Raw genomic sequence first — 25,037 nt, 5'->3', positions numbered from 1 at the left:
GGTATTGGTAAGTTGTACTTGGCTTTTCTTTTCTGGTGCTTGCTGTTATTAAAAACAACCTAATATTTAAAGTTACGCGGTCTTTACTAAATGCCAAGACCAATATAAGCTTAAGGCTGCTATTGTCCCTATTTTTACGGAGGAGAGCACAATGCTAAACTAATTAAAACTTTTATAGCGTTCTTCAGTGAAAAAACCGGGACAATGGCAGCCCAAATAGATGAATTTGTATTATATTTTTCAGATAATATATCAAGTCAAATTGTTATTTATTTATTACTAACCCGTATTACGGGTTGCTTACTCATAAAAAATAAAATTACAAAAAATTATTATAAACAACAACAAAAAAAACAAACAAGTGTCGAATCTGAGCGTGTCTTTTCTGCCGCTGGATTATTTGTGACAAAAATTCGATCCAAAATGAGTGACGACTTACTTGATACACTTTGTTTTCTCAAAGCTCATTTTTTATCCAAAAATAAATCTTTTTTTATGTTTTACATGTTGCTCGAGCTCGACTGGTTTAAAACTCGAAATAATTATTGTAACCTGTTAGTTTAAAGCTCGTTAAAACAAGTTAAAAAATGGCTCCTTCAACAAAATCATTGTGAAAAGAGTTTAAAAAAAGTTTTATATATTTACTTTTCTGTTTTGCATAATTTGTACACTCTTAAACCCATTAAAAATGGTCTAAAACATATTGGGCCTATTGGCAAATGACAATAGTCAATAGCAGCCTCACGTAATTAAATTGTTTATATTAATCAATTATTTAGTGTAATAAGAGTTATATGGGTCATATCTCATATGGTTACACTAACACTATATTTTTATTATATGCTAATATATATAGTATCACAATTTTATTTATTACATATATATTATTATAATATAAATATATATATATAAATATATATATATATATATAAATATATATATATATATAAATATATATATATATATATATATATATATATATATATATATATATATATATATATATATATATATATATATATATATATTCGAGCTTTAATTGAGCCTATATGAACGAGCCTATGATGTTCAAGCTCGGCTCGTTTAATAAACGAGCCTAATTTTTTGTTCAAGCCCGGCTCGTTTACCATTCGAGCCGAACATGAACGAGCCCTTGTCGAGCCGTTCACAAGTCAGGATTTACAGCCCTAAGCGTAAGTAGAATCACTCACTTATTTAATATTCAATGTTCAATATTAATATTCGAAGTATAAACTGAAATCTTGAAAACTTTATTCTTCTTAAGCTTGAATTAAATCAAAGTTTTAAAATAATTTGTTTTTCAGAGAGTTAATGTAAATACGACAAACATAATTTACAATTTAAATTAACATATGACATAAAAACTCCATTAACCACGAAACTTTCCGTACTGTAAACAAACCTTATATTTGCTCCATAACTAAACATCGAAAAAACGCTAGAGAATTTAGTTAAACAAAAACTTTTTCCACTAATAAAATGGAAGCGTTAATGTTAGTCTAATCATAAATATTTTTGATTTAATATCATAATTAAAGCAAACTTCGTTTCGAAACTCATGATTTTGGCATCAGTGTATCAATATTATGCCCTTCATAATGAATCGAGTGCGACCGCCTTTTTGATAACTTTTTTTTTCTTAAACGAGTAACTATTATAACGATCACCACTAAAACCACTACAATTATGCAAAAAAATGTAATCAGTGTAATATAGATGCTCGATAGCGTTGCTGATGATGGTTTGCCTCTTTCTAAAATAAAACTTTGCTTGTAAGCGATGATTATAGTAAAAATTAGTTTAATAATTTTTAAATTTTGTCTTCAATATCTACTTTGTTCTTATTTAAATGAATGTGTTTTACTTTGTTTGTATACAAAGACAATGTAGTTTACCTCTCACTGCAACAATTGCACTTTTAGTTGCAAATGTATTTTTATTAAAAACAATGCATACGTATTCACCAACATTTGAAGCGTTTGCTTGAAATACCTTTAATACACTTTTACCCCTGCACGCATCAATTTTGAGTGTTATCACGTGATATTTTACACCTTTATGATTAGTCCAGTTAGTGGTATCATTGCTTAGGCGTCTATGATCCCAGCGAAAAAACATGGGTTGATCTGCAACATAATAGTTTTATATTATACCCTTCAAATCAATTTTTTAATTTGGTAAAAAAAATCGGGCATTTTATAATATTATATTTATGTGTTTATATATATACATATACACAAATAGATATACATTTATACAAATATATATATATATATATATATATATATATATATATATATATATATATATATATATATATATATATATATATATATATATATATATACACATAGAGGCGATTTTACGGAGGTGGGTGAGGTGGGGGGTGCGCTTTTTTCAAGTTGTAATTGTTTTTTTTACAAATTTAGTCGGCTAGCCGGGTATTAAACACGATTCAGTCGGGTAAACTTTTGCTTTGAGGATTTTTTTTATAAGCGAGTTGTTACTGTTTGAGGATTCACCTCCCCTCAACTTTTTCTTAGAATAGTCTTTTTCTCTCTCTCTCTCTCTCTCTCTCTCTCTCTCTCTCTCTCTCTCTCTCTCTCTCTCTCTCTCACCTCTCTCCTCTCTCTCTCCTCTCTCTCTCTCTCTCTCTCTCTCTCTCTCTCTCTATATATATATATATATATTTATATATATATATATATATATATATATATATATATATATGTATACAGTGGCGACAACATAAATAGCACACTTTCATGACCAGTTGGTTTTACTTTTCGATGCCAACATTTTTGTATTTATAGCAATTGCTGTTATTTTCTATAGCATCAATAATGTTCACCTTTTGGAACGGAAGTACTCATTTGACATTTATAGCTGTCAAAATTGCTTGTTTTGAGCATTTAAGCGGTTGTGTTTACCTTTTGACGGTCATTTTAAATAGCACACATTTACTTTTTATTTAAAAAAAACTTAAATTCTTTTATTATATCAAAAGATAATCATTTTATTCAGTATTTAAAGAATATTCTTGTAATTCATTTGGCAAAAAAAAAAAAATTCATTATCTATCAACTATGGGACGAGGTAAACATGAAACAGATGTCTTTCGAGGATAAGTACAGGCATTTTGAGATCTAGGATTGAACAATTCTGAAATAGCTCAAAGATTGGGTTGTTCTCGTAAGAAAGTTATCAATGCTATTAATTTATTTAACGATACTGGTTCATTAAGCAACAAAAAACGCAAGTCTCGCGAACGAAAGACAACCCCCAGAGAAGACGCAGACATTGACCGTATTGCTAAGCTGAATCATTTTGTTGGCGCACCAAAATTTTCAAGAACAAATTGCTCAAAATTTAAAACTTGATCTGTTTGTCGGCACTGTTAAAAGTCGCTTACGCGAAAACGTCTCAAAACGTAATCTCGTCAGCCGTTTGAAGTTTGCAAAACAGCACGTACACAAAGATTTAAGATTTTGGCAAAATGTGCTTTGGACTGACAATTCTAAGTTTAATCGCTTTGGATCCGACGGAAAACAATATGTTCGTCGTCCCCAAAACCAAGAACTCAGCCCTCGCTATACTCTTGAGACCGTAAAACATGGTGGTGGCAATGTGATAGTTTGGGGCAGTTTTTCATGGTGTGGTGTGGGCCCGTTGCATAGAATTCAAGGGACTATTGATCAACATATGTACAAGGAAATACTTGAAAACGTCATGTTGCCATATGCCGAGGAAAATCTCCCTTTGGTTTGGAAATTCCAATAAGACAATGACCCTAAGCACACTGCCAAAAGTGTTAAAATGTGGTTTAACGCTAAGACGATTAATGTATTGGAGTGGCCCGCACAGTCACCAGACCTAAAATGATAAAAAATTTGTGGGAGGAAGTTGACAGAAACATAAACCGGTCAACTGCAACAAATTTAGACCGACTTTGGATCGAAATAAAGGCTGCTTGGGACGCCATTACGCATGAACGATGCCAAAAGTTGATCTCGTCAATGGGCTGTCGTTGTCAAGCAGTTATTGACTCAAAAAGATACCCCACTAAATATTAATTTACCTCTAATAAAGTTTTCTAAACTATTTATACAAAGAACCTCCATGATTTTGGTAGCAAAAGGACGAAATGATAGTTTTGTACAGGGTGTGCTATTTAAATTGCCCCCTTATTCTGTACTTCTTAATCATTTATACGATTGTACTTTTTTTTAATGAAGTTACTCTCTTTTCTTACTCAGTAATGTTATCTTCTAAAAATAATATTATATTTGGCTGAAAAAGTTTAGATCTCAAAAAGTCAGATCTCTTGAAAACATATCATTACATATTGAACATCAATCTGTGCTATTTATTTTGTCGCCACTGTATATATATATATATATATATATATATATATATATATATATATATATATATATATATATATATATATATATATATATATATATATATATACAGCGGTGGCCAAAAATTAAAGACCACTCATTTTTTTTTCAAAATTTATTTTTAACCTTAGTATAATTTTATTTTGGAATAAGGTATCAAAAAAAGAAAAACATTTTTAGAAAGAATTTTTATTGTATTTCATATTTATTATAAAAGAATTTATAATTTTTTTACAAAATAATGTTAAAAAATTAAAAAACTTACTAGTAAAAAATATAAATGGGAAAAAAAATTGGACAAAATTTTAAGACCAGTTTCAAAAATATTTCAAAAAGCAATAAAAAAATAATTTAGAAACGTGTTGTTCCTCCATTTGTTTTCAAGCACTCTTGTACTCATTCTGGCATTGAATTCATTAAAGTTTTGATTACTTCATCAGGCACATTTTTCAAATGATGAGAGAGATTTCAAATTTTCCAAATTATAGAGTTGTTTTTTACCAAGCTTTTGATCAAGCCACGACCATAAATTCTCTATTGGATTCAAGTCTGGATCCATGGCAGGCCATGGAAACACTTGAATTTTATTAGAATTGAACCAATCGCTAACAACATACGCTTTATGACACGGTGCATTATCTTGCTGGAAAATAAATCTATCTTGCAACTGCCATAAATCAATGCTAGGAATAAGCGAGTTTTACAAAGTTTCGATGTACCTTTCTTTGTTGAGTCTACCATCGAATAAATGAAAAACGCCAACTCCACAGGCACTCATACAGGCCCAAATGCCTACTGAACCACTGCCTTGTTTTGTTCGTTTCAAAATGCATGATTCATCGAACCGTTCGCTTGGAAGTCTACGCAACATTATGCGACCTTTTCTGTTGTCTACCTCAACGTTCATTTCATCACTAATGACCACACGGCTCCACTGATCTGTTGACCAATTTTTATGTAGTTTGCACCACTCTTTCCTGGCAAATTTTTGTTTTTTATTTAAGCGTGGTTTTTTTGCAGCAGCACGCCATGAATAATTTAAATTGTGGAGGACCCTTCGCACAGTTCTAGGGCTTGCTTTCAGACCGTTTGACAGTGTCCATTTCGTAGACAAGTCTGTCGATGATGCTTGTCTGTTTTCTTTCATTAATCAATGTCAATTAGAATCTTCTTAATTTTAATTTAAAGATTAAGAAACCAACTAAAAAATGAGTGGTCTTTAATTTTTGGCCACCGCTGTATATATATATATATATATATATATATATATATATATATATATATATATATATATATATATATATATATATATATATATATATATATATATATATATATATATATATATATATATATATATATATGTATATATATATATATATATATATATATATATATATATATATATATATATATATATATATATATATATATATATATATATATAACTAATGTATATATATATATATATATATGTATATATATATATATACATATATATATATATATATATATATATATATATATATATATATATATATATATATATATATATATATATATATATATATATATATATATATATATATAACTAATGCTAAAAAACAAACCTTCGTCACCAGCCGCTGTACAAGTAATCTTAAAGTGTTCTCCATTATTGACGGATAACTGATTTGGAATGAGAGATGTGATATGCAAGATCTCAAAACGATGACGTTCTACAAATAGATAATATTATGTGCACTATATATTATAATACTATGCATGAGGGAAAAGTCACTCTTCTTCGTCCAAAAATCAAACCTCTTGTCACATTTTCTTTTTTTTTTTCTTCCTATTTAGTAATTGAATAGAATGATCTTAAGGTATCAAAATAAAGCATGACGACATTGCTTTACGCTAAAAAAAATAAAGTGAAAATTTTTTCGTGATTTTATTATTTACACATTTTATTTGTCACTTTATTTCTTCTATGAGTTACTTTATTAGGCCTAAAATTGTTTTTGTTAATTCAAAAGTTGATCATGTAGCTTATATTATTTTTGTGTGAGGTATAAAAAAAACTTTGTTTATTTATGTAAGCTAATTTTTATTGATTAAAAATTAAATACACAACAAAGAATTTTCGATTTTAGATCTTTTTAGCAAAATATTTTCTTCATATATGAATCACGTTATTTATCTAACTTTTCTAGGCCAAATTTCAGTTTCTTAATAGTATTTATTCTTTACCTTTGCATTTTATTTTAAGAAACCTTTTTTTTACAGGTTTTTTTAGAATTTGCAGCACAATTTTAGTGGATTTTTGGGAAATATGTTTTAAATTTGATACTAGAAAATATTCTTTTTACTATATTAAATTTACTTGAATTTCAATCGATTAATCAAAAGTAGCGTTCGAAGTTTCACATTCCAGCATTTTCACATTCCAGCATATTGATTCTCAAATCTGTCGGCTTTGTAGAAACATTATAAATCAATATTTTAATAATTATCAATTCTCTGCTTAGGTCAAATGATCCGCTCCTAAAGTACAATTCATACGTATATTCTCGACATCAAGAGGAGATATTCCGGTTTCATTGAAACCGTTTTGAATGAATTCTTCTGAGAAAACATTGTCTGAGAAAACTTTGAGCAATTTTGCAAATGCTGGGTAATTGAGTGTCTGATTGGTCAATCCCTTTCCATCTGTTAATTTTTTTTTGCTTTTACGTGCAACACTTTATTGTAATCAAAAAAAGTTTCGATTATCTGCCATCCTTTTTCCGCGTGTTTTGCTTTGGCTTGTAAAAAATATTCAATATAAATAAACCATATATGGTTTATTTATTTATATATTACCGCGAAAAAGAATATAAATGCCATAATTAAACACAAAAACAAACTTAAAATTAGCAACAAAAGATGATTCTTATTGGTAAAAAATCACCACTAAGAGACATCATGCAAATTACAATAAGATGATTTAAAATATGATATGCAATGTTATTTTTCGTCCGTTTTCACCAAAAGAATAAGTCACCGTTAACAAATACTTTGAATTGGTATTTTCAATCTGGTATACAGTTTTTGCACTTTTTTCTGCAAAACTTTCTTCGGCGTAGTATTTAATGGGTAACACTTCTTGTCTATGTTGTACCAAGAATTATAGTGTTTCATTATGTTAGCCATTTCATTGCTCTCAAAGTGCGTATGTAATCGATTAAAAAACACCTCAATATTCTGATCAAAAACTCTTGATCCAGCTTGATTTATTGCTTCCGCTGTGCGAAAACCTATATTTTGATGTCTCTGCATAAATTTAAAAACCTATGTATGCGAAAAAATTTCATTTGCATACACAGCAAGTTGTTTTCAAAATAAAATAGTTTCACCTTAATGTTACTTCAAAAAAGTGATACTGACATTTTTTCAAGTATTAAGTTTTCAAGTATTGACGCTTTGCTACTATAAGTTTTGAACTTTTGTTTCTCTAATACAAATTTTTTCTGAAAGACTTGAGCTGTAACTTTATACTGTCCTGATAAGAAAGATTAAAGAAACTTAATTTTCAATATAATTTTATTTTTGGATAATACTATTCATTATTATTTTCTTGACCTGGTGTGTAAATAAACACACCGTATGTGATATCTTAGTCTCTGTTTTAGATGTTGTAATTTGACAGTATCTGCAGGAAATATAGCCAAACTTCGTAAGGAAACAGTAATTGTGCAAAATGGATATTTTGCAGATACTGTGTTTTTTTTAATCAGCGCAGTATAAATATCTTATACAATTAGCTCAAATACTGTCTCCAACTGAATGAGAAAAAAATCTAAAAAAAAAAAAAAATATATATATATATATATATATATATATATATATATATATATATATATATATATATATATATATATATATATATATATATATATATACATATACTGCAAGCGGACATCGACAGCGTTTTAAATTAGTTCCACATCTGTCTTGTGGATTTCAACATTGAGAAGTGCAAAGTAATGCAATTTGATTGTCGAAAAACTAACTAATAAAGCCATGGTTGACATTGGCGTTAACGAACGTAATTTAATTCCAACATTAATTAAGCGTGACCTTGGAGCACTAATATTTAACAACCTCAAAGTACGTGTAGAAGCAGTAGCTTGGTGGCAGCCAAACGCTTGGTTGTCTCAAGAAGTCATTTCGGTGTCGGAGCTTTCAAGCTATAGAAAAAACTGTACCAGCGGTACATTAAGCCGCATCTAGAGTTTTGTATTTTGTAAATTGCTCTACTTAAACGTGTCCAACAACGCGCGATATCACTGATTAAACATTTTAGTTATAATTAAAAACTAAAATACTCGGTTTAACTGCACTCCAAAAACGCAGTGAACTCATACTGCAATACAAAACTGTTTATTATTTACAAACATAATTGGGACTGTAAAAACTTGTTCTTTAAGATTCTCATTCTTCTAGTTGAAAGATAAAGAACCGGTAAAAATTTAAAAAAAAACTTTTTAAATAAAAGACAGTTTTATGAAAGATAATTTGCATTCTAATAGCTTGAAGGAGTCTTCATTTTTCACTTGTGGAAACACTTTTGACTTTCTTAATTAAATATTCTCAAAGGGTTTATAGTCTATTTTTCAGTTTTTATGCATTCTAATTCGAATTTTTAAACGCATTGCCAGCACTTGTAGCAGAAGGTGAACGACGTTTAAATAAACTAAAATTGAGTTTTAAAAAAATGATTTTAGGGTCACAATAGAAGAGGAATTTCTATCGGAGATAAAACTCTATTGGAAGATGAAATAAAAATAATATTGATTTTGGCTGGTAAAAAAGCAAGGAAAAAGTGTTTTCAATATTAATTTCAAAGAATCTGTTTATTAATCCTAATCAGTGAATGTGTTGTGTATGTGTTATTTAATCCAGATGCGGTTCTTGAAAATATGGATGTAAATTAACAGTATTACAAATAAAAAAGAGTCATTAATTTGTATAGCTAAAAGATTGATTTCTGAAAACGAACTATATTTATATTCTAATATTTAGTCTTAGCACCTTTCAATAGTAGAACAGCAATGCATCGACATTGAATTGAAGAAACCATGCGTTGAAGTAGACTGTTATCAATTTCGTTCCAAGCTTTTTTAACTAAAATAGTCAGTTGTTTCTCAATCCAAATTGCTTCCCAGAGGCGTAAACCTTTCGAACAATGATCCCCACAGATTCTCAATGGGATTCAGTCAGGGAATTTAGATGGCTAGTCGATTATTTCAGTATTCGTTTCTTCAAGACACTCTTTCGTTACTGATGAGGAATATATGCTTGCTTTATCCTGCTGGAAAAAGAACTCAACACAATAGTTTAAATGAGCAAAGGGTTGCAAATACTCAGAAAAAAATATCAATTTACTTTTCCTTCTGCGCAAAAACCACCCCAAACTCTGATTGGAAGAAACTGCTTTTTTTGCCTTAAATCGTGCCAATAGCTTTGTAGTCCATCTGGACCGAACAAATTAAACTTTTTTGTCCAAAAAGATAACTTTGCCCTGCTTTTAATTGTCCTAGGTTGCATGTTTTTTTGCCACTCAAGACGGTTCAATTTATGGGTCTGAGTGAGTATCTGAGTGAGCATCTGAGATTGCCTAAATGGCTGCTAAAACTAAAACTTTTCTTTTAAAGCGTTTCAAAAATCTGCTTTGGTAAAAGACTGTTGTGAAAGTCTTTTTTCAAAATGGATTGTATCTCAAGTTTCTTTTCGCAAGTCATTGTTATGGAATTTAAATTTTTTTAACTTTTGTAAAACGCTTTACGGAAGGTGAATTTTCGCAAATGTAAATTCCGTAATAGCATTTGAAATACAGTAGATAAAGATGCAAACTTTTTGCAAGTCTTGTATTTCGCCGAAAAACCCTACACTTAATACTGATGGGAATACTTAATAGTGTAAAGTACTGTTAAAAAACCAATACAATAACAAGTAAAAAAGTTACCTTCCACTTTTAACGAGAACAACTTTGAAATTTGTGTTTCATTTTTTTCACCCACTACGCATTTATAGTTTCCATTATCAGTAATCAGTAAAGAATCAAAGTTTAAGATGTATAAATGTTCAAAATCCAATTCGTAAAAAAATCTATTGATTAAAAAAATCATAATAATAGCTATTCTACAGATATTTCAATTTTAACACATTATTATTATTAGCTATTTTAAATTCAGATTTTTTTAGCCCACAATCTAGCAGGTCCACATGATATAAAAAAACGTTGAAAATGAATTAAAAACCGCATCTTTTTTATTTTTTGACCTTTTTACTAAAAAATAAAACCTTCAAAAAATGAAGGGTTCCTTTACTTTATGTGGCTGTATCTTTTGAGTACCAAAACATATTTTGATAAAAAATGAAACCTAATTATAATTTATAATTGGATTTAAGATAATGATTTTTTTTTAATTAATTTTGCCCAACAAGGAGAAATCACGTGTTTTGTGCTCAAACCAAAATTATTTTTAGAAATTTAATACAAATAAACTAAAAACAAACTAATGGCATAAATACGACAAAACCTTGGCAAATTAGTCTCAATAAATTACGTCAATCATCTGTTAATTTTTTTAAACTAAACAATTTGTAAGAATACTGATTTATCATAAAAAAATAATCCTAATACAAAAAATACTAAACAAAAACGTTTTGATACAAAATGATCATTTTTTATTTCTCCTATTATCTGAATAAAATCTTGCTTTTTGCAGACTCGAGTCTGCAAAAAGCAAGATTTGATTCAGATAATAGGAGATAAACTTATTTATATTATGTTTTTTATATTGTTTTGTATTGTGTATGATAAACGTGTCGATTAAGACAAAAAATGTCTATCTTTGGAGAATAATAGTTTATTGACTCAATAAACTATTATTCTCCAAAGAATTTTTTTTTTTATCTTTCGCTTAATTTATTACAAATACAATCGGCAGGACTTCCTGAAGATGATATGATCTTATCATGAAGTTCATTACAATATTAAGTATAATAAAAGATAATCAAAATAAATCAATAAAAATGAGCCAACATAAACAATATATATCAGTGTATACAAAAAGTGTATATAGGGAAGTTCGTATGCCTAGGGCCGGATTTTTTTAATGCCCAAAATTTGGTTTTTATTATACGCAATATTTTAAATTGTTTAAAAAAGTGTTTAGTTCTTCAAGGTCAATAACAGCTTCGTACAATGTTTTTAGATTTTTTGTTTATAATTTTAATTTTTAAAAACTCTTGAACTCCATCAGAAACACTCATATCGCGTCTAATATTAAAAGGATATTTTCTTTTATATAAAAAGAAACTCTTCCTCCTCGCTTATTAATTTTTTTCTGAAAAAATTTTTAATTAAAACCTGGGAGATTCTTTAGAACACCACATTTCCATAAAGCAAATTATTTTTAAAAAACTATCTGTTTCGCAAAATATCGGATTCATCTTCTAAATTTAAATAGCTACATTGAAAAATTTTGAGTGTTTTTTTCAAAGTTATTGTTATTAATTTTAGCTGTCTTCGTGACCAATTATTTTGGATAAAATAGAAAAGTAATATATCCTTTTAGGATTTTGTGATTACTTTATTGTAAACTACTTTAACGTATTTACATATATATATTAATGTATACATATTCGTTACAGAGTTTCACTTTTTTGCATTTTTAAAGAATATGTTTACGGCAATTGAAGTTCAGAAATTTCACGACAATGGTTCATTTCCTTAGATTTTTCTTTCCCGTTATATTATTTTCCTGTACGGTGTTCTCTTTCGATTTCGATGGTATACTTCTTGTTTAATATCAGTTTTTTTCAAATATATAATTTTTAATATTGTCTCATTTTTTCCATATCTCACATTCAATTTTGTCAATATTATTTTTAGAAGAGACAGTTGGCACTTTTAAAAGATTTTGAAGGACCTTCCATGTCGTTTTGTTTCTAAAATTGCCACCTGGATCATGAATTGAATTTGAAACCAAATTCTTATCTTTTTGGTATTTCCGGAAGCTGCAAAATAAAGTTATATTAAAAAGATAAGAGGTAAAATTATCAGTGATAGTGTGGAGACTTTCTTCATTTTTCAAAATTCATTTTATTTAGAATGCTGTCAAACTGTTGCTCCTGGTATTCGTCATCCTCGTAACAACTGTTACTGTTAACTGTTATAACTAAAATAACTGTTAACTGTTGTAACTAAAATAACTGTTCAAAATCTACACGCCTTATTTACTTCAAAAAACAAAAATTTTGCTCACAAAGTTGTTTCTTGTTCGCTAAAAGAAATATCTGTGGTTGATGATTGTAAAAATATAAAATTCTAACTGTGCAGTGCTAGGAGCAATAAAAGAGATAAAAAAAGGTATTGGAAGATCTAGAATACAGGAGAACACCTTTGAGTAGGTTTTACAATTTGATAAGATGTTAATTTAAAAACGATTTAAAAATTTGTAAAAAAGATATAGTTTATATTACTGATCTATCTATGCTGGGAACTGAAATTTGTTCCTTTAGAAAATTGTATATTTTTAATTCTGTCGTACGTGTTGGTATTGATAGAGGACAAAGATCTCTAAAAATTATTATAAATGTGTTTGACCCATCAGCATTAGATTTATAACCAAGGAAACTGAAGTACACTGGTGTTAACAAAGCGATCATACTCGGCATCGTATAACCCTATCTTAGGATTACCAATAGCTACCTTTAATCGTTACCAGAAACCATGATGCAATGTAAATTTTAAATTAGCAATTCCTAAAAGTTTTTCATAAAATATAAAATCACGGTAAAAAATACTAACGATGTTGTTGTGAAGAGCCAATTGACGAAAAAAGAGCTCAAAGAACTTTATTATTTAAAATACTGTTTGTAGCATTTCATTTGTCTGAATTTATTATCGGAGATTTATTTATGTTTTACGTGAAAATATTTTGCATTCCAAATAGTTTTTTGAAAAGATGAAAACTGCATTAAAAACATTGAAGTCATAACATTTTGGAAAAAAATTCCCGAGCACAGGAGCAGGAATACCCTTAAACAAATCCTCATTGCATCTCCCTGACTGAGGGAAATTAGTTTTTGAAAAAAATTAATCCAATTGAATCCAATCATAATAATTATAATTTGAAACCTAATTAATTATAATTAGGTATAAATTTTATCAAAACATCTTTAAAGCATTCAAGAGATACGGCCACATAAAGTTTAGAACCTTTTCATTCTTTCTAGGTTTTTAATTTTTTGAAAAATGGTTAAAAAATAAAAAAAGTGGTTTTTAATTTGTTTTTAAGGCTTGCTATTTTATTTGATCCTGCTCGAAAGAGCGGTTAAAAAAAGACTGAAGTAAAAATAACTTTAATTGAAAAACTCTACTCTTTTACGGGTGGGGGTGGGGTGGGGGGTGTTACACCCCTCCCCTCCCCCTAAGAAGGTAATTTTCAAGTTATAGTCGGTTTTTTACAAATTTAGTCGGCTAGTCGGATATTTGACACAATTCAGCCGGTTAAATTTTCGTTTTGAGGATTTTTTTTTTTAGAAGCCAGCTGGTACTTTTTTAGGATTCACCCCCCTTATTTTATTGGTCAAAGTATTGAAGTATTATTTGGTATTATTTAAAGTACAATCTAGTAAAACTATTATTGATAATTTATTAATTTTGATTACTTATTCTTTTCAAAATAAACTAAAAAGCAAAACATACAAAACATTTAAAAAATAGTTAAAGCATAGCAAAATAAAAAGCAAGATTATTTTTATCGAGTAGTTTTATTGAATAATTTTATCGAGTAGTTTTATTAAATAATTTCATTGATTAATTAATTTTAGTAATTTTAAAAAATTTTAATTAAAAATTTTTTTTATCGAGTATGTTATTATAAAAGTTATTTTATTAAAATTTTGTAAAAACTTTATTTTCAATGAAAACTTTGTTTAATTTTCATTATTTAACACAACCAATATATCGAACAGAAGAAAGATTTAATTCTTTAATTAAACCTCTTTAAATAGAATCCGGTCATTTTTCTTGACAATGATGTTATTCTATTACCTGTCATTCCAATCAAATTGAAATTATCTGATCCGAAATAAAACAAAATATAATCGATTAGTTTAATCAATGTTTAAGAAAAATTATTTGCAAAGTATTGCAAGGTTTTGTTTTGTATTTAGCTTTTAGAAACTATAAAGTATTTAGATGTTCTTATACCTTGATTTATTTGTATATAGTGTATTATACCTGTAACTTCTTTCTTTTAAAATTTTATCATCTTTAAACCATGTAATAGTTGGCTTCTCATTTGTAGTTATTTCGCAATTTAAATAGACGCTTTCCCCAATATCACCATTAATTTGATATTTGCTTTCACGGCTGAAGTACTTGAATGAATCTATTCAAACACGATGAAATATTTTAACAAACTTATATCTTTAGAAGTTTTAAATTTTAAAAAATAGTGAATTTATTTGATAGTTAAACGTATTTCCTACAAAATGTTTTGGCGCAATGAAGCGACACAATTTTTCTTATTATGAAATTTATGATATTAGCTATATAAAAATCAAAAAACTGTGTTGTTCTTTGGCTTATATTTACACTTAAATTATTCTGTTTATATTCATATATGAATAATGTTTTAAGATCTTTTTTATATATAAATATCTTTTTAATTTAAAAAATTAAACAAAAAATTTAAAGAAAAAGCAGAAAATACATTTAATGTTCACTTTTTCGGTTTGAGTTTCAGCGTATGACGGAACTGGCGAGATACCGATACTTGAGTGTGAGATATTGATAGGTGTCAATGTAAAAAAATTTTGCGAATTATATGCTTCAAGAGGTGTGGAGTTTGTAAAAATTGCTAAAAAACATTTTAAATATATATATTTTTATTTATATCTATAAAATATTTATACCTTTAATAAATATTTATACTTTTATTCTTTTAATGCTGTAGTTTTTTTTCCTTAAAAAAGTTTTGCCTAAAAATAAAAAAATAATTTAATAGCCGTGAAAACCCAACACAATGTTTTACTTACTAGGTTTCCAATTACTGCAAAATATTGTAAAACCAAATACCAAAGTGTTAAGTGATTCAAACATTGTTAGCAACATAAATTGTTTTGACTTGAAAAATGATTGCAGAGATTTTTTGCTCACGTAAGGTCTGCAAGTGGTTCTGTATAAACAACGGTTACAAAACTATTATTGACTTTACGAATAAAATTTTGAAAAAACGAAGTTTAAAAAACGTTTCAACAATCTATTGATAATATCAAAATCAACGATTCTACTTATCTTAGACCATCAGTAGTTTAATTTTTTGTGTGCAAGTAGCAAAGATATTTTTTGACAGAAAGTGTTGTTGACTATTGCGTCACTATTCAAACCAACCAATTTCAAGACTAAGAAATTATTATTATGTCAAGATTTTCCTATTCAGACAAAAACTTTATTAAATCAATTAAACTCACCACTTATAAATCGCTAAGATATTAGGGATTCATTAATGTGTTTTTTGTAGGTTTTCTCAGCAATAGGTGTATTCTAATTTATATTAAAAAATTCTTAATTTCTATAAAAAATTATTATTTACATTTTTAGAACTGTTACTAAATTTTTGGTTCAAAATTTAATTTAATATTGTATTTTCAACAAGCTGTGATAAATACATAATCTTGTTTAAATATATGTAATATAGATTTTTTAGCAAAAATATTTGAAAATAAATTTAGAGAGAAATTCAATCTTATAAAATACGTTTGCCTTTTTTTTTTAATGTTAAATAAAAAAAAAAAAAACATTAAAAAAAAAATTGCTTGTTCAGTTAAATATCTTAAAACTTGTTTATTTATTATCGGTTTAAAAATAAAGCAATCAGATCGTTGCGATAAATAACTAATCATTTTTAAGGGTTCTGAACCCTTTTTTACTAAAAAGTTTTTTTCGTCTTTATATATCAAGTTTCATATTCGGAATTTAAGCAACGAAAAATATGAGTATGAAAAAAAAAAAACACTTTTTAAAAAAAAAAAAATGACATTCTAACGCAAACACGATCAAGTTGTTCACTGAACAACTGAACAATGCTGAACAATGTTCAGCTTAAACCTTTGCTCAATCTTACTAGCGTTTCCTCTATATAATTCTTAACAAGTCAAAAAAACTATTCAAAAATAAATTTTATCAGATGAAAATCTTAGATAATAAGTTATGATATCTATTTTATTATTTTATTTTTTTTTACACTAAAATATATTCACTTAAGAATTAAAAAATGTTATTTTAAAATTCCACTTAAACCTATTTCTAATTTAATATTTTAAACGTTTGTTTGTTTTACTAAAAAGTGTTTTGATGAATTTGTCTATAAAGTGTTTTTGTGTTTGTTCTTGAGGTCATTAAAGAGTAACCAAATCAGTCGTAAGCGTACGTTAATGAGTATTAAAAGCTTATCAACACTCCCCCCCCCCCCCCACCCCTTCCTCAAAATTTAAGCATTTCAAATTTTTTTTTTAACTACGTACATTCGCAATACTTGTTTTAGTAGTATCATTACCAAGGTATGTCTATTTAAAATTTGTGTAATTTTTACTACCTCCATTTCCTAGATATTGAAAATATCTTAACAGGCATTTGTTAATAGAACTTTCCAATGCACGTTTTGCCTAATTTGTCCCATACCTCAAACAGAACCTTGGTAATTGTATTTGCAAATTTTTGTTGTGTATCAGACTTTTTTTACACTTTTTATGCTCTAAAAATCAGATATTTAAAATATCGTAACTTCCTGTTACGATATTTTCAATATCTAGGTAATAGAGGTAGTAGTAGTTACATAAATTTTAAGGATACATACCCTTGTATAGAAAACGGTAAAGTTGAGTTGCGTTGGTCATTACTAAAAAAGAGTTGAAACTCGGCTGCAAACTTTAAAAAAAAAAATTAAAGGTGGTAGATGACAACTTACAGATGCATCAATTTATTTTTCACAAATTGTTTTTCAGATAAAAATTAGAAAGAAATGAAGTAATTATAATAAACATCATTATTTCATCATCAAGAAACATGGCGATTCCCACAATATCCCTCTGGCGGTTCCCACACGATCTCTCTGGTGTAGAAGGCTGGTACAAATACAATGCTGATAAAATAAATGAAACAACAACGTATAAAATAAATGAAACAACAATGTATAATACAGGACCTAATTTAACGGTCTATGTTGTTATTGATTAAGGCATATTTGAGGAGTTAAAAACGCAATAGATTTTGTGGCGAACAGACGTTTTCCAAAAATATTGTTTTCTAAATCAAATTTTAAAATATATAATAAAAGTTGTTATCAATTGTTAATATGGGGTAAACACTTGGGAAGTTAGAACTATTCTCAAGGAAATGTTTTTTAAGTACAAAAAAGACATAGAAATATTAATAAAACAACAAAAAGAAAATGCCCTCAAACTTATTAGTGCAAACGCACTAATAAGTTTTTTTTAGATAAAAATGTCATTCTCAGTGAAGGTGTCAATGACTGATCATTTAAATCAACAAATATTTGCAAGTCAATAATATACAGTTTTTAAATCTTTTCATTTTCTTCATAAAAAAGGAAAACATTTTTTCATTTTTAAACATTATTATTCAAAGATTAAATCATTATGCACTAAATTAATAAATAAAACAGCAAAAATATTATAATAATAATTATAAACGCAACATATAGACCACTATTTGTTACTTTTAAAATAATCTTTAACATATATCAATAAAACACAGTCATGTCTACTTAGTTACCTGAACGTATTTAGATATCTGTACATTGACCTAAAAAACCATGCCTAAATAAATGCTAAAAATTTTATTAACACTCTTCTTAAAAATAATTTAAATCCGACAATAAGCAAACCAATGAGAGTGGCTAACAATTCCTCTACACTTTGTTTTTAGTTGTTTAGGTGCTCCAAGAAGTCCTATCACAAAGCACCACGGAATAGCATTTAATCAGGAAGTTTAGGCCTCCTTCCTTACCAATGATGCACAAATGGCCAGAACTAACGTTGAACATTAGAAATGCAGTTCTGAAGCCACTACTCACTGAATCACTGCTGCTAAAAATCGCGGAAACTCAGTCGAATCGCGGAAGATGAGGTCTTGTCACCAAAAGCCCCAAACAATATTTTCATGTATAAAACAAAGATAGATTTATCTCTTATAATATTTTAATTCTAAATTAACAAAATAGTTCACAAAAACGCAACATAATTTTTAGATAATAACTTTTTTGTCCTTAAATTTCAAAATAAACCTCATATTCCTCTACACTTAGACCAAAAACAATGGCCTAAAAATATTAGTACTCAGGTAAAATTTGAAGAAACTGAAATAAGATATATATATATATATATATATATATATATATATATATATATATATATATATATATGTAAACAGCAGCTGACACTGGAAAACGGCTTCTTTTATTTGCTTCCGCCTGATTGAGTATAATGGGTGGGGGAGCCTACCAACGGCTACATATATGTATAAATTTTATTTATAAATAATTGCTGATTTCTGCTTCATTTTTGTGATATAAGAAAAATACAGGTGAGTTCCGGCACATTTTTTTCTAGAAAAAAAGCACTGTATATATATATATATATATATATATATATATATATATATATATATATATATATATATATATATATATATACATACAGTGAGAACAGAATTTAATCGTTCAAAGTAATTTTTGCATTTTATTTTGCTGAAACTTGCTTTTATCTTGATTAATAATGAAAATAACTAAACCAATTTTTTTAAATTTATTATGGCTATTTCTTATTTATAATTAATCAGTAAAAATATAAGAAAATGTATTTGTTATACAGCTTTTGATTTTTTACTTACACAGGTATTAATTTGCGTGAACAAAAATTAATTGTACGAAACTGTTTTATTATCTGTTATGAATTTTTATGGTTTTTTAATTTATAAAATATCAATTTTATTATTGAATTTATAATGCTAGAATATTATTTTTAGCAATTAATAACATTTTTGATAAAAAAAAAAGTCATTTAAACCTCTGTTCATCAAACATTATGGCACCCAAAAATAAATATTTAAATACTACTCAACGAAAACTTGTTATAGACTTGGTTAAACAAGGAAATACTTATAGAAAAGTTGAAGAACTAACAAATATTCTATTTACAACAGTTGGAGCCATAGTAAATAAATACAAACAATATGAAACGTTTTAAATTCGTACTGGACGAGGACGAAAGCTGAAGTCAACCTCACGAGATGATAGAGAAATTTTAAAAATGAATTACAAAAACTGGTTTGAGAGTGCAAAAAATATAGCAAATCATCTGAGATTCTTAACAGGAAACACAATTTCACTAACATCAATTAGAAATCGCATTCATAAAGCAGGGTTTAAAGGATGTATAGCTCGGAAAAAACCGTTTTTAACAAAAAATCATATGTAGAGAAGAATGAATTTTGAATAAAAGTATTATTTAATACCAGCAACAATATTTTGAAAAAAGTACTTTAGACTGATGAATTCAAGTTTAATTTAAAAAAATCTGATGGTGCACAGAGAGTAAGGGGTGAAGCATTTAATTTGAGCTGCACGAGAGGAACAGTTAAACATGGTGGTGAAAGTGTGATGTTATGGGGTTGTATGGCATGGAATAGTGTTGGTAAACTAGAATTTATTGATGAAACTATGAATGCTGATTTGTATAAAAATATATTGAAGCGAAATTTTAAATCTTCTGCTAAAAGAATTAGATTGGTTTATTAAACAGTTTTTTGTTTCAACAAGACAATGATCCAAAACATACTGCTAAAAAAACCTTTTTTCATAAAAATGGCATGAACGTTTTCGAATGGTCTTCACAGAGCACAAATTTGAACTTAATAGAGTATTTATGGACTTTATTAGATAGAAAAATAGGTTATAGAGCATTTACGAAAAAAGAAGATTTGAAGAAAGTTGTTGTTAAATCATGGTCTATCATTGACAATAATCAAATCAAATGTCTAGTAGAATCAATGCCAAAACGCTTGTTAGATGTATTTAAAGCAAAAGGAGGACCAACTAAATATTAAAGTATATTAATAAAATACAAAAACTTGAAACTGTTTCTCAGTTATTTTAATATAATGGTAATTTTTCTTAGCCTGGTAATTTTTCTTAACCTATAAAGTTTTTCTTGTACAATTATTTTATGTGCAAGTGTTTGTCCCCTTCGTTTTGTTTTAAATTCTTAACCATGTAATTCAAAAGCATAAAGTCAATTTTAACAATTTTTTAGATTGTTTTTTACCAAATGAATAATTGGAGAAAAAAAAAGTTCTTTAAGATTACTGCATGATACAGTATTTTATTCAATGATGTTAATTTTATTGAAAAATTACTTTGTACGAATAAATTTTGTTCTCACTGTATAATACGAATTCTCTCAATACTAAATAATTTATTTGAAATTTTCGCCGGATTATAGGCACCGGCATCATCAGCATATAATATAATATAATTACAAAAATTGTGACCGTTAAATTACAACAACAAAAATTTTTTTTTTAATTTTGACGTCACCTTTATAATGGCTTCTTTTACTTAAGTATGAAAAAAATGAAGTCCAAAAATTTGTTTTAACATATTGTCCATTGTCCAAATTAATACCACCATATATTGGAGAACATTGATGTTTTTGTCTCCAACGCTTCACGGACTTTTCTTTCAAATTTTTTATCCTTAACTTTAAGTGTTTCTGCCATATCCCATTCAATATCCTCATCGCAATTTACTTTATTCAAAGCTAATGCAGACTGGTTTAACTTGCCTTCAGTCAAAAATTTTTGGTGTTGTTGAACTCTTGTTCTTATTTGAAGTTTCGATTCACCGACATACACTTTGGAGCATTTGCACTTAATTAAATAGGTTTCAGGTTGGCTGTTGCGTGGTAATTTTGATTTGTTTCTAGACGTTAATAGTGTTTTTAGGTTAGCATTTGACTTAAAAACAGTTCTATAACCAGCTTTCTGAATATTCTTCTAAGTCTGGGAGATATTATTGGTATCCATCGTAAAGAAATTGTAAGAAGGTTATTAGAGTTTGATAGAGTTTCATTTTTATTTGCTAAACGTTTTTTTCGAAAGTGATAAGAAATATATTTAAGCATTTTTTCATCGTACCCATTTTCAGTAAACACTTGAATTAAAAAATTTATCTCTTTTAAATGGTTTTCGCTGCATATTGAGTATGCTCTGTGTATATATCCGTTGAATATTGCTTTTAAAATTTTGGGATCGTGATTAGAATGAGGTTTAATTTGGATATTGGTTATAGCATCTTTCCTGTAAACCTTGAACTCATATTTTCCATATGTATTATTAATAACAGTTATATCCAAAAAGTTAAGTATCTTATTTTTGTTTTCAACTTCAATAGTATATTTTAAAGAAGGTTGTTGTCTATTAAGGATTGTTTGTAACTGTTCCGCTTGCTTTAAGTTAGAAAACCTAGCGTGGCTATCATCTACATATCTATAAAAGGATTTAATATCAATTGAAGGAATCATTGTTATTGCCATTTTTATTGCCTTTTCCTCATCGTATTGTAAAAAAGATTCAGACAAAACAACCATAAAAGGCAATCCGATTGGGCCTGAATTCACCAACTCATGAATCTCACCGTTTCACAAGAAATAACAACGAAACAAACAAAGTTCAATTAGTTGTTTTGTTTCATTTAAAGTAAGCTTAGTTGAGTTTTTGTAAGAAACGCTTTTATTTAATTGATCCAAAAGTGCTAAAGTTGCTTCTTTTAATGGTATTGATGGGTATAAGTTCACAATATCAAAGTATACCTGTATTTCATCTTTGTCAATTAACCACGACTTAGTTTTGTTAATAAAGTCTTTTGAATTTTTTAACCTAATAGGATTTTCATTTAAGACCTGTTGTATTCTTCTAACCAAGTAGTTCGAAATTCCATAACAAAGTGTGCCCATAGTTGATACAACGACTTTCATCGGATAAGATTTGCCTTGTTTATGAGCTTTAATTAGCCCATACAAACGTGGTGGAACAGGATCACTCGGATATATGCTTTCATATTCGTCTTTAGAAAAATGTTGCTTTTTGTTAAGCTTTGAAAGGAAAGACTTTATTTTAATTGCATAACTTTGAGTGGGATCAATACTAATAATTTTTGTTGGGCCAATCTGTTCTCTAAATTTTTCAATTGCTTTATCATGTTCTATTCTCACGAATCCTATTCCTTTATCAAATGGTTAAATATCAATTTTCTTGTCTTGATGAATTTCTTTAAATGCTTTTCTTTGATCTCTCGTTAGATAATGAATTATTTTTTTGCCCATTTTAAGTTCTCTCAGTACATTTTCTTTAAGGCTTGCGCTTTTTCAACTTCTTTATTATATTCGAGTTTTAAGGCAGACGATCAGTTGTTGTACCAATAATATCTTCCAGACTTAGAAGAATATTCAGAAAAGCTGGTTATAGAACCATTTTTGAAGTCAAATGCTAACCTAAAAACACTATTAACGCAAATGCTCCAAAGTGTCGGTGAATCGAAACTTCAAATAAGAACAAGAGTTCAACAACACAAAAAAAATTTTGACTGAAGGCAAGTTAAACCAGTTTACTTTATGCAAAGCTAATGCAGACTGCATTAGCTTTGCATAAAGTAAATTGCGATTAGGATATTGAATGGGACGTGGCAGAAACACTTAAAGTTGAGGATAAAAAATTTGAAAGAAAAGTCCGTGAAGCCTTGGAGATACAAAAACATCAATGTTCTCCAATATACGGTGGTATTAATTTGGACAATGGACAATATGTTAAAACAAAATTTTGGACTTTATTTTTTTCATACTTGAGTAAAAGAAGCCATTATAAAGATGACGTCAAAATTAAAAAAAAAATTTTTTTGTTGTTATTTAACGGTCACAATTTTTGTAATTATATTATATTATATGCTGATGATGCCGGTGCCTATAATCCGGCGAAAATTTCAAATAAATTATTTAGTATTGAGAGAATTCGTATTATCTGATGTTTTAAATTAGTAGTTTTTTAATTTTATATATATATATATATATATATATATATATATATATATATATATATATATATATATATATATATATAAACTAGTAAAAAACACATATCCAACTTTTTTCTTCTACTTGAAGTTTCACCATTGCTGGATCATATATATATATATATATATATATATATATATATATATATATATATATATATATATATATATATATATATATATATATATATATATATATATATATATATATATATATATATATATATATATATATATATATATATATATATATATATATATATATATATATATATATATATATATATATATATATATATATACAGTGCCGGTATTAACACTACCAGCGCCCTGGGCGAGATTTCTACGGCGCCCCTAGCTCAATTTAACCCCATTCAAAAAAAAGGCAAAGGGTAAAATAACCAATTAGTTTCGCCCCTTTATATTCGGCGCCCTGGGTCATCGCCCAACCAGGCCTTACCCTAACGCCGCCACTGCATATATATATATATATATGTATTTATATATATATATATATATACATATATATATATATATATATATATATATATATACATATAAATATATACATATATATATATATATATATATATACATACATATATATATATATATATATATATATATATATATATATATATATATATATATATATATATATATATATATATATATGTATATATATATATATATATATATATATATATATATATATATATATATACATATATATATATATATATATGTATACATATATATACAGGCCCTATCAGAGGGGGGGCCACACAAGCCATTTGGCCTAGGCCTCGACCTAAATAAGGGCCTCCAAATTTTTTCGGAAATTTAATATATTTTTATTAAATTGTGATAACATGAGCAATTACATAAAATTTTAATCAATGTTGAGACAATATTTTAATATACTTAATTAGTTGATTATTAATACACATAATTATTATTTTAATTAAATTATTTGTGTTGTATTAAGTTTGTTCTGATATTTATTTTAATTCAGTCATTAATAATTGTTGTTTGCAGCAAGATCGAAAACTTTTAAAACTAATGTTAGTTTAAACATGAAGAGAAAATTTGAAAGTGGTGCATCCAAAAAGCGAAAAAGACAAAAAATTGAAGAAGAAACAAAGAGCCTAAAGTCAATAACATCATTTCTAAGACCACTGGAAAATCAAGCCAACCCAACACACGGTAAATCAGATATTGAAACATCCAGAACTACATCTTCTGAAAAATCAATGTTACAACAAAACAAAAATCCCCAGATAAATACAAATGTGCAAGACATCTCAAATACAACTTGTGTCTCTGAATCTGGAATTACAGGTTTAGAAAGCTTGGAATCAAATTGTGAAAATTCATTGATTCACCAAAGCAACAGTCAGCAGAGGGAAACAAATTTGCAAGCCAT

At 27.5% G+C, this 25,037-nt stretch overlaps 1 protein-coding gene across 2 annotated transcripts; it reads right to left on the bottom strand.

Annotated features, from left to right (window-relative positions):
* Window positions 1-1,251: 1,251 nt before the first annotated feature.
* On the bottom strand, window positions 1,252-16,072 carry LOC101238403 (myoblast growth factor receptor egl-15). 2 transcript variants are annotated; one of them, XM_065793633.1, is made up of 8 exons: window positions 15,939-16,072; window positions 15,504-15,869; window positions 15,179-15,325; window positions 14,704-14,854; window positions 10,414-10,556; window positions 6,035-6,142; window positions 1,917-2,147; window positions 1,252-1,774 (listed from the first exon to the last, which is right to left on the bottom strand). In XM_065793633.1, exons 2-8 carry the CDS (start codon window positions 15,577-15,579, stop codon window positions 1,578-1,580), a joined length of 1,053 nt encoding a protein of 350 aa, XP_065649705.1. In that variant the 5' UTR covers window positions 15,580-15,869; window positions 15,939-16,072; the 3' UTR covers window positions 1,252-1,577. The 2 variants fall into 2 exon arrangements, with proteins under 2 accessions (XP_065649705.1, XP_065649706.1); XM_065793634.1 differs by having other exon boundaries at window positions 15,504-15,643; window positions 15,939-16,043.
* Window positions 16,073-25,037: the final 8,965 nt, after the last annotated feature.

Source organism: Hydra vulgaris, chromosome 03 (genome assembly GCF_038396675.1).
Source record: "Hydra vulgaris chromosome 03, alternate assembly HydraT2T_AEP".
NCBI lineage: Eukaryota > Metazoa > Cnidaria > Hydrozoa > Anthoathecata > Hydridae > Hydra > Hydra vulgaris.
Note: the sequence above shows the minus strand (reverse complement) of the source record. Positions and strands in the feature narration are given on the sequence as shown.